We start from the raw sequence: 11,648 nt of genomic DNA, 5'->3' as shown, positions 1-11,648 counted from the left end.
TGGGTGGATGGGTGGATGGGTGGGTGGATGGGTGGGTGGATGGGTGGATGGATGGATGGATGGATGGATGGATGGATGGATGGATGGATAGGTGGATGGATGGGTGGATGGATGGATTACAGAGTGGGAAGAAGAAAGTTAGTTTTATTAAACATTATTTAATCAAGGAGACAGGTTATAATTTCTTGGGTAACTGCTAATATAGAAAAAATGTATGAAATTAATAGAAAAAAACTTCATATAACATACAATCCAAAAGAATACCAATAAATAAACAAAGCAAGCTCAGAGGAAACAAGCAATAGATAGAAAGGATTCACGGACTAGTATTCCACTAAAGAAAAGGACAAAAGCTGTGAAACTGATTCTTTTTTTAAAATCTTTTCCTCTGTTCTTAAATGAAAAAAAAAACATTCAAAATAAGAGTAAGAAAAACTTAAAAGTAAAGGGCTGGCAAAATGTCTCAGTGAGCAAAGACAGCTGCCTCCAAGCCTGATGAGCTAAATTCAATACCTGGAGACCCACATGGCACATGGCAGGAGAGAACGCACTCCAGCAAGTTGTCCTCTGACCTTACGTGCATATGAACACAAGTAAACAAATGTATTATGCTTGCTATAAAAAAAATTATGGGTAAACTACATCATGACAACACAAAGAGAAAAAGTTTGTATTTACATGGCTGATAGCAACCTCAGGAGTAAAAGAACAACAGGAACAGAAGGACATGTGTAGAATGGTAAAGAGTTGACTAGGCAGACAATTTTGATTTGTATAAACCTAAACTACAACCTCAAAAAATTTAAAGTAAAAATAGACTGAAAATGAAAAACAGATAAACAGGCTGGCAAGATGGCTCAGCGGGTAAGAGTATTGACTGCTCCTCCGAAGGTCCTGTGTTCAAATCCCAGCAACGACATGTGGCTCACAACCATCTGTACAGTTACAGTATACTCATATACATAAAATAATAAATAAATCTTAAAAAAAAGAATATGATAAACATAGTCAAAGTGAATGATGTCAAAACCTAAGTAACTGAAGGACTATAGCACAATAATTTTAAGATGCAACCAACTGTCATTCTTATTTAGCATTAATGAAACAAAGGCGGCAAAAGCTAAAGAGCAGGCATCTCCTTCAAGGGAACAAAATGCATTTTCAAAGACTGAACAAATCCACACACACTGAAGATGTCTTAATAAAATAAATGACTAAAGGCAAAAATCTTGAAAACAAAACAAGCAACATAAAACCAATTCCTTTAAAATCTGGAAAACTGGACCGGAAAGACAGCTCGGTGATAACAGCATGAACTTCTGACAAAAGACCTGAGCTCATTCCACACCATGTCCAGTGGTTCACAACTGCCCACAATCCCAAAGTCCAGGGGGTAGGCACCACACACATATGTCCAGACCCTACCCTCAACATACACATAATTTAAAAAATAAATAATTTAAAATAGTAGAAATAAAATTAAAAATCTGGTGCTTGAAAACCTAATTAAGTGTTTTTCAAAATATGCTGAACAGGGATGGGACTATCAATCAGTAGAAGAATACTTGCCTAAGAATGTGTGGAGCCAGGGGTTCACTTCTCAGCACAACCAAAATGGGAAGGAGGAAGGGACGGAAAGGGAGAGAAAAGCTTTGATACAGGTAGATTGGGAAGGATGAAGAAAGGAAACCGAATAAAGAAAACATGATATATCAAAACACAGAATGAAAGACAAAACACAGATGCAGCAGAAGCTGTGCTCTAGGAAAATTCATCCTATTAGGTAAGTGTCCATCCAAGGAAAATACTGGGGAAAGACAAATAATTTAGTGAAAACAACCAGTGAGCTACACATTCATCTCACAAAGTCAGGGGACACAAAGAGGAGCTCAAGGCCAGTCTAAGCTACAGAACAACAACTTTTCCTAAAAACAAATTAATAATAAAATGCCGGATAGTTGGCACACACCTCTAATCCCTGCAGTAGGGAGGCTGAGATACTCTTGATGAGTTCAAGAGCAGCCTGGTTCTCATAGTGAGTTCTAGGATAGTCTGGGCTACATAATGAAAATTTGCCTAATCATAAAACATAGAGAAAACTACAATGATTATAAAATGTTTGTGGGTTGGAAGATTCTATTATAGAAATGTGGATTTTACTGTTCTATTGATTAAATTAATCTCATTAAAAGCACACAGTTGTTATTGGGTTAGTTCTTTGGTATATTAAAACTGTATGAAGGGGGCTGGAGAAATGGCTCAGTGGTTAAAAGCACCGACTGCTCTTCCAGAGGTCCTGAGTTCAATTCCCAGCAACCACATGGTGGCTCACAACCATCTGTAATGAGATCTGATGTTCTTCTGGTGTTCATGAAGATAGAGACCGTGTACTCATATACATTAAATAAATTAAAAGTAAAACTGTATGAAAATGATTTTAGTAGATACCAAGGCAACAATAGTACATATCAAAGCAACAATATTTATGAGTGATATAACACAGAAATAAATGATTATCTTGCATATCTGACTTATTAAAAAGTCAACCCACTGGTGAAATAGAGAAAGCATGAAGTAATTAAATAAACAATAGTAGATACTATTGAGTGGAAAGGCTGAGGCTGGAAAGCTGAGTAAGCAGTTAAGAGCACTGGCTGCTCTTTCAGAAGACCCAGGTTCAGTTTCCAGCACCCACATGGCAGCTCACAACCATCTGTATCTGCAGTTCCAGGAAATCTGACTTCCTCACACCAATAAAATACCTCATAAAATAAAATTAAAGAAGTAATTTAAAAATAAAAAACGTGAAAAGGCTAATAAGCCAGGTATGGTGGATCCCATGTGACATCATAGCATTAGGGAGGCTGAGACAGGAAGACTCACAGAAGTTCAAACCCAGCCTGGACAACAGAGTTCATCCAAGTCTAACTTGAGCTATGCAGTGAGACCCTATCTTGAAGAAAAAAAAGGGGGGTGGGATAAATCACAGACTGAAAGGAAATAGGTAAAACTTTCATGACCTACCAAAAGATATAAGGAAATCCATAAAATGGAACTTCACAAAAGAAACTACCTAAAAGACCAATAAAAGTATAAAAGTACTTAACTTCATTAGCAATCAGAAGAATACAAATTAAAACAAAGAAGTCCCACTACAGAGCTACTCCGTGAGGAGAGGTCATATGTCAACACAAATTATTACAGACCACTGGGAGGCAACTATATTGGTGCAGCTGCTCCAAAAACTATTCTAAAGTGTAAGTCACGAACCTTATGTGTGAACCATCAGTTGCACTCAACAGAGACACACACAGAACAGGGGTGGTGGAGTGGGTCAGACAACAAGGCAAAGGAACTAGATTGTTTCAGCATATCAAATAGCGCAAACACTCACAAACACTCATATAACCGAACACAACGCACTCAGGAAAATGACTGACTAGACACTCCTTTAGCAAGTACAAGTTGAAGCAAAACAAGCCAAAGAAAAAGAATACATGCTGCATGTCTTTTATACAAAGTTAAAAACAGGTAAGAATTATAGTATTATAATACTATAACTAGTATTACTAGTTACTACTAGTGCTCTGGTAATAAGTACAGTTTAGAAGAATCTTTTTAAAAAGAATTCTGAATTAGTGACAATATTGTCTATTTTTCTCATTCTTTTTTTTCTTTTCATGATTCTGGAGGTAAACACTGACAGTCTGTCTTGGCCAAGTGAAGAGGAACATCAGACAGGAAGAAACAAGGGTGGATGTACACGCCTCAGTGTTCTTCTCCATCTGGGACACACGAAATGGGATAATGCATTCACTCTAAGTCTATCTTACACATTCTTCTATATGTACGTTATAAATTATTTTTTAAATATTTCTCATTTAAAGGACACTGTAACAAAACTGAAGCCAGAAAAATACAGGCATACATTTTTCACAGATGACCTTGGTCCGTCTTATTTGAAAACCATAGCAAGATAATCTAAGACACCCTTTAGGGAGAGCTTGAGCTACCTCTGTCTGATTTCTGCTGGCAGTTAGTGTAATGTCATCTTCATCCACCTGGGAATTTCTCTGCAGTTCTTCAGCCTTGAGTATAACCGATCCTTCACTTAGCTGTGCCTGGGACTGTTCATTCAAGTCTCCTATAGGAAATAAACAATATTCAACTTAAAGGCATGTAGTTACCCTTTGTAAACAATCTGATAAGAAAGTACCAATCAAAAAGATTAAATGCCAAGGGGAAAAAAGTATCTTTGTACTGTAAATGTTAAGTTGTCCTCAGTAAGAATGTTTAATTGACAGACATTTGGACAAAGGACAGGCTCTGAAGGAAGTCTGTGGGTTTATACCTCCCCTAAATTATTTATATAAACTAATTTAATATATTTGGGCTTCAAAACTTGATAAAAAATGAACTACAACCAGGCTTTTTATCCTTCATCCTGTATTGAAGCACAGGCATATCCTGGGGGTGTAGAGATGGTTCAGTAGTTAAAAAGCACTGGCTGTTCTCCCAGAGAACCTGGAGTGAATCCTCAAAAACCACACAGCAGCTCCGTAGGCACTAGGTAGGCATGAACATGGTGCATAGATACACAGAGAGACAAAATACTCAGATACATACAATAAAATAATTTTTAAAAAAAGAATGGAGCACTATTATGCAGCAAAAGATACTGGATTAGCAAAAAGGTACAGTTCAGTAACTTAGCTAACAAAGAAAGTCTGACCTAAAATATCTCCTATTAGTTGAGAGTGGTAGCACACACCTTTAGGATCTCTGAGTGCAAGCCAGCCTGGTCTACAGAGTGAGTCCAGGTGAGCCAGGGATACACAGAGAAACCCTGTCTCAAGAAAGGAAAAAAAATTCTATAGATATTGCAGGAATGTTATATGTATCCTACTTTAAATTTCAAAGCATCTCTAATTTCTATTATTCCAGTAATAATTTGATAAGCCAGATTTAACTAGGTCATTTTAAATTATTCACATTTGCTATAGTAGTTTATAAAAAAAACTTAGGTGGATTTTATCTCTCTTCTCTACTTTCAGTTGAAAAGGAAATGTGAGTGCTGGGCAGTGGTGGCGCATGCCTTTAATCCCGGCACTTGGGAGGCAGAGGCAGGCAGATTTCTGAGTTCGAGGCCAGCCTGGTCTACAGAGTGAGTTCCAGGACAGCCAGGGCTGCACAGAGAAACCATGTCTGGAAAAAAACAAAACAACAACAAAAAAAGAAAAGAAAGAAAAGAAAAGAAAAGGAAATGCGAAAAAAATCCAACTCTACAACCCATGTGAAGATCTTACAAAGCAACAATGCGTACATCTTCACCCAGAGACTATGATCTCACAATTACAAAGTTAAGACAGCAGACCCTTGAAGTCTCCCATTGAATCCACTACCTGAAGAGAAACCACGGTGAGGCTGGGTTGCTTCTTTCTCCAAGTCACTTCTTGACAAATCAGATTTTATTAATGCAACAGGTTCTCTCTCCTCTGGTGATCTAATAAAATAACCAAATGATGGCTGCAAAAATAATTAAACACAAATTAATTTTCCTTCATTTCCAACCACTTTGAAAAGCTCTACATTACTTTATCTACTACTACTAAAACATCCAAATAACTTCATTCTTGCCATTTAACTTCAAAAATCTAGAAGCAAACTTTAAAAGTCCATCTAGAACCTTTGAGCTGGTTACCCATGATAGCACCTCTCTGCTCGTGGAAAGACCTGAGCACTACAGCCAACATGGGGAGAAGAGACACCTCAGACAAAAGCTTTTGTTTCTTCAGTCACAGCTACCGTTTAATCACTGTAACTGATGTTAAGTAAGTCTTCCTAAAAAGTCAAAAACAAGTCAGAAGGGGCACTTCAATAAGTGTTACGGACGCTCACTGTTTATTGGCATTGTTCTGAATGGGCTGGTGAAAATGTTGTAGAACTTAAAGAATGCATATCTTGCTCTATAGATTATTAATCTGAAGAAAACGCCTTGAGAGGAAGCACACTCCCACTGACTTTCATTAAGTTTCAGAAAGATCTAGGTTCAAGGAGCTCACTAAAGAGAACCGAATTTGCACTTTCATGAACTGAGTTTACATGACTTTCGTATCGCACACAGATCTAAAATGACTTAAGATTCTATTTGATATTCATTTGGAAGTTTCTTCCCTGGATCCAGTAAGCTGAATATATGAAACTTCACAATACCAAAACAAAACCCCTGAGTCAGATCTCTTTTCCTAAGATCTAATGCTATGTTCATCTATTTAGGAAGGAATTCAGAAAGCCATGCATGGCTTGTAATCCCAACACTCACTTAGGAGGCAAAGACAAGTCTATGACTTCAAGGCCAGCTTGCTCTACAATTTTCAGGTTAGCCAGAGCTAGCTACATGCCCTATATTAAAAAAAGAAAGAAAATAAAAAAGAAAAGAAAAAAAAGAGTTCAGAGCACACAACTACAGTTGAACACAGAGTAAGATGAGACAAGAAAACTACAAGTTCAAGGCCAGCCTGGGCTGCATAGTGAGACACTATCTTAAAAACAAGACAATACAAAAGGAATGGTTATGTTTCCATTTCTTTCATAGTCTCTAAAACCCCAATCTACCTCTTTCAAGCATTTCATTTTTTAACTCACTACATGGATCAGATGGTTCAAAAGCATGGTTTCATGCTTAGGTTCTGAGGGGCTAGAGAAATGGCTCCGTAGTTAAAGTGTATACTGCCTGTAACTCCAGCCCCAGGGTCTGACACCCTTACGGGCACTATATGGATGTGCACAAATCCATACACACAGACACATGCATATACACATAATTTTTTTAAATTAATTTAGGGACTGGAGAGATGGCTCAACAGTTAAAAGAACTGACTGAGTGCTCTTCCAGAGGACCCAGGTTCAATTTCCAGCACCCTCCATGATGGCTCTGCTCACGAGTTCACATAACTTCAACTCCAAGGGATCTAACTTCCTCTGACTTCCATGAGAGCCATGCAAGTGCACTGTGCACATACATATATAAAGCAAAATTCTCATAAACATAAAATAAATAAATCTTCTTTAAAATGTTTTATGTTCTACTTAAGTTGAAGAAACTGATGTCATTGCATTGCGCCATAGTTTGGATGTGGAATGGGCCAGGGCCTATGCATGAAGGACCTAGAGAGCAGTGTGGGACTCCTGGAAGGTGGTGGAACTTTAGGATAGAAGGACGTTGTACCACTGAGTGCATGCCCTTGAAGAGGACATGAGGACGTCAGCCACTTCCTTCCTTGTCTCTCTCTCTCTGCTCTGCTATCTCTTTGCCTTCTTTTCTCTTCCCTCCCTCACCCCTAGCTACCTCCTAGCTGCCATGAGGTACAGTTTCCTCTGCCACACTCCAGCTATGATGTAAAGTGCTGACTCAGGCTCAAAACATCAAAGCCAAAGCACCATGGAGTGAGACCATAACTCCAATTAGCCCTACTTTCTTTAAATGAGTCTTAGCCACTGTACTACCATCTTACTAGGAAGCTAACACATGCTCTTAGTGAATTCAGCTTTAATAAACACTCTGCAATATTAATTTAACAAATTATGTTGCAACTCAAGTTCCCTGTGTAGAATAAATCTTAAATCCTTCCACCTTCCTGTTACAGTAGGTCATCCTTGTCCCCAGCCTTCACTGACTTGACTGGCTCTTCCCACTGACTAAGCCTCTGCTGTCTGTTCCTCCTCTGTGTCTTACTGGCTTTCACCATGATGCAGGCTCCTGGCAAAGGGAGTGGCAAAGTGGAATTGAACCTAAGCAACACGACCAAGCTACTCGCTTCGCTGACTCCACGTCCTTCCTGGAAGTTCAACTGAGATACCACCAATCTCCTACCCCACTTATCCTCACCCTGGCCCCTCACATTAGCTCTTTCTGCCTTCGATGAACCACTTGATACCTGTTCTCTGGGCCTCGCACACATGGTTTTCCTTTACCAGGAACACCGTTCCTCTGGATCTCTGAATGGCTGCCTCTTTGTTCCATGTCATCCCCTCAGACAGGATTCTAAACAGCAGAGTGAAGCAGCTTTCTGCTCAGGCATTCCTTATACTGCTTACCACTACATGAACTGCTTGCATTTTAAAATTCTATATAACTATCACTATTTAAAAATCAAAACATCCCAACATTTTAAAACATCTTACAGATGGATGGAATAAATGAATCCTAGAATTCTTCCTACCAATTGGCCATGATACCAAAAGTTACTTAGTGCACACCTGTGTTGACTACTTTATATGAAAGAACATGTTTCAACCTTACAAAAATCCCACAAAGAGCACTACCCGTTAGAAATGGAGAAATCAGGCAGAGAAGATAAACTGTCCAGTGCCATAGAGCTGGTTAAAAGGCAGAACCAGAACTGAAACCAGGTCTGACTGACCACAAATCCTAAGCTTTGAACCACTGTTCTGCCAGGCTCCCATCTGCCTAGGCCTTGAAGTTGCTATACTCTAAACAGACCATCATAACATTCTAAGTAAAGGAAACCTGGGGCTGTGGCTGTCCCCACAAAAACTCAGGTTGAGGTTTGGTCCCCAAGAGTGTGAGATGGTAGGGTCTCTCAGGGGCTTATGCTCTAAGAGGGATGTGCCCTCAGGAAAACATGAGGGTAGGGCGCAGTGAAAGTGGTCAAGTAAAGGTAAAAAGGGGTTATTTAAAGTAAGTATGGTTCTCTTCGCTTTCTCTTACACACATCTCTTTCACACGCACCATTTCCCACCCACTAAGAGTTGCTACAACAGCTTATCCAGTCTTGGGTCTTGTGGTCCAGCACCACACATGGACATGAGTGACTCTACCACTTTCATACTTACTCTTTTCACATCCTTACCACCACCAAGGCAACCAAGAGCTTCAGATCTTTCTGCAAAGAACTCTCCTAATGACAGGCGTAGATAACTGCCATTGTCTTTATCAAAATCTGATGTGCCAAGTGATTTTCTCAATAAATGGTAATTAACTGTCGCTACCCAGGAAGTATCACCAAGTGCCACTGGAGTGTTCTGAGCATCTATTTTTTCATCCTAGAAAAAGATAAAGTTATTGTTTCTTTTTTTTCCCCCTCAACAAGGCTTCTCCTTGTTTTTCTAATGTGTGAAAGTAAAAGTAAAAGAACTAGGAAAACTTAAAAACTACCTTTTTCAAACTGTGGTACAAAACATCTAGATAAACTTAAGAATGAAAAACTACTAAAGTCTACAGAAGAACTCATTTTTGTCTACCTGTTACAATATGTACTGTCTGAATAAATTACTTAAACACTACCTGTCACAAAGAAGAATATACACACCTTTACCACACACAATAGGATTACCTTTGTAAACTGTATTATCTTAAAACACAGAGAGATCCATGGAAACTTTAGAAACAATTTTAAGTAAATTAAAGATAAGCTTGGGGCTAGAGAAACGGCTCGGTGATCAAGAGTGTGAACTATTTCGTATAGAGGATCCCGAGACCATTCCCAGTACCCACATGTATCCGATGGTTCATAGAGAGATCTGGTACCACGGCCTCTGCAGTGACCTACTTCTGCATACATTCACATAACTAAAAGTAATTTTATTTAATTCTTTTTTAAAAAATGTAAGCCACTAGTCTGACAATGACAACATCACCTTGGACCCCAGGACACATGATAGAAGAAGAAAATCAACTCCCAAAAGCTGTCCTTTGATCTCTATACATGTGCCAGCACACACATGCTGGCCCTAAACCTCCCTACCACAGGCACACAATAAATAAACAAGTACAGACCTTTAAAAATAAAGATACACGAGCCAGGCGTGGTGGCACACGCCTTTAATCCCAGCACTCGGGAGGCAGAGGCAGGCGGATTTCTGAGTTCGAGGCCGGCCTGGTCTACAAAGTGAGTTCCAGGACAGCCAGGGCTATACAGAGAAACCCTGTCTCAAAAAAACAAAAATAAATAAATAAATAAATAAATAAATAAATAAATAAAATAAAAGATACAGTAACTGTACTGTTGTTATGTACAGCACTGGAAATGAAAGGCAGGGTTTTATAAACTGCTATGCCTGTAACCTACATTCCCTTACAAAGATATATTTTAGTCTACCAGTTTTCAGCTAGTAAGTTTTTAGCTAGTAACTTAGAACAAAAGAGTTAAAGTTGTCATCCCATGAAAAGAAAAAGTGAAGTGATTCTATACTAACTGCTTGGTTTTTATCTAAATTTAAATTAATACAAGAAAAAATTAAATTTAGGTAGGAACAAGTAATTTCAGACCTGTATAAATGGATGTTCTTTATTGAATTCTTCTTCATCTTTTGCAATTAAGTCCAATGCTTCAGCTTAAAGGAAAAGAAGTTTATATAATTACATTCATATCAGCACACACAAAAAGCAAATTTAAAAAATGAAATGACAGGAAAACCCTTTGTCATGGGGACAGGTGCACCCGTGGGGGAGGTGCAGCTCTGCAGGCGTGCCTGTCAGCTAGAGAGGCCACAAGCTACCACAGGTGTCTTCCTCTAGTGCTCTAAGTCTTGTTTCTGAGCTGAAGTTCACTCTTCAGGATGCTGTCAATCCCCTAGCACCTTCCCTCTTTACCCCAGCGCTCACTGGGGTGGTAAAGTGCATACCACTGCCACCTTCCGATCCCAGCTTTTACATGAATACTGGGAATCAGAATGCAGGCCCTCATGCTTGTACAGCAAGCATTTTTATCCATTACACAACTCCCTAGTTCACGAAATACAAATATTTTAAAGTGTGTAAAACTTCATTCACATGATTTATACAATTATATTAAGCATGTAAGGTTGTCAAATTTCCATTAAAATGCACAATACTCTGACTGATTTCAGTTGTAAAAATTTGCCCTAGTTGATTTGTGAAAAGTATTTAAACATAATTCCAATTGAATGCAAGCATGATACCATGTGCCTCGAGTCCCAGCCATTCAGAAAGCTGAGGTAGGGGAATCATTTGAGCCCAGGAGCATAAGACCAACTTGATTAATAGCATAATCATATAAGAAAAATAGAATCATATATAAATCATAATCATATAAATATAATTCATAATCAAATCATATTTAAAAATCCATAAGAAAAATTCCAGACTCAGGAAATGGCTAAGTGGGTAAAGCACTTTCCATGTAAGCAGGAAGACCTAAGTTCAAATCCCAAATACCCATATAAAAGCCAGCACGGTAGCACACATGCCTATAACCCCTGTGTCCTGCAGGAATACAGGAGAATCTGGAAGCTCATGGGCCACCTCAGCAGTGAATAAGAAGAGAAGAGAAAACTTTATCTAAATTAAGAAAAGAAAAGGAAAGGTAAAGGTGAGGGCAAACATCCGAGGCTGCCCTGATCCCACACACACGATGCGCAAGATGCAACCGCTGTGTCTACCTGCATACGAGCACACACACAACAATAAAATAAATACTCGGAGCTTTGATCAGGATTTGTCTTAGCTCCATTCTTTTCTTCCGCCCCGTCTAGATTCCTCTCTTTTCAGCCTGAACTGCCATTCTCAGTTGAACCGTTCGTGTTGTGGACTGCGGGCAGGCCGCAACAGTTGGCGCCAGAACTGGGACCTGAAGAATGGCAGAGGGATGCTAAGAGAAACGACT

The 11,648-nt window shown here is 39.0% G+C and overlaps 1 protein-coding gene across 4 annotated transcripts in view; it reads right to left on the bottom strand.

The window, feature by feature from the left end:
• Positions 1–11,648, bottom strand: part of Cep192 (centrosomal protein 192) — an 86,893-nt gene that overhangs the window by 50,538 nt on the left and 24,707 nt on the right. For all 4 annotated transcript variants that reach the window (XM_029471874.1, XM_029471872.1, XM_029471875.1 and 1 more), the window contains exons 13-16: positions 10,292–10,356; positions 8,857–9,066; positions 5,403–5,526; positions 4,014–4,144 (exon numbers count right to left, since the gene is read on the bottom strand). In XM_029471874.1, coding sequence (XP_029327734.1) covers positions 4,014–4,144; positions 5,403–5,526; positions 8,857–9,066; positions 10,292–10,356 — 530 coding nt within the window. The remainder of the gene's footprint in view (positions 1–4,013; positions 4,145–5,402; positions 5,527–8,856; positions 9,067–10,291; positions 10,357–11,648) is intronic.

The sequence above is a fragment of the Mus caroli genome, chromosome 18 (genome assembly GCF_900094665.2).
Source record: "Mus caroli chromosome 18, CAROLI_EIJ_v1.1, whole genome shotgun sequence".
Lineage (NCBI taxonomy): Eukaryota > Metazoa > Chordata > Mammalia > Rodentia > Muridae > Mus > Mus caroli.
Note: the sequence above shows the minus strand (reverse complement) of the source record. Positions and strands in the feature narration are given on the sequence as shown.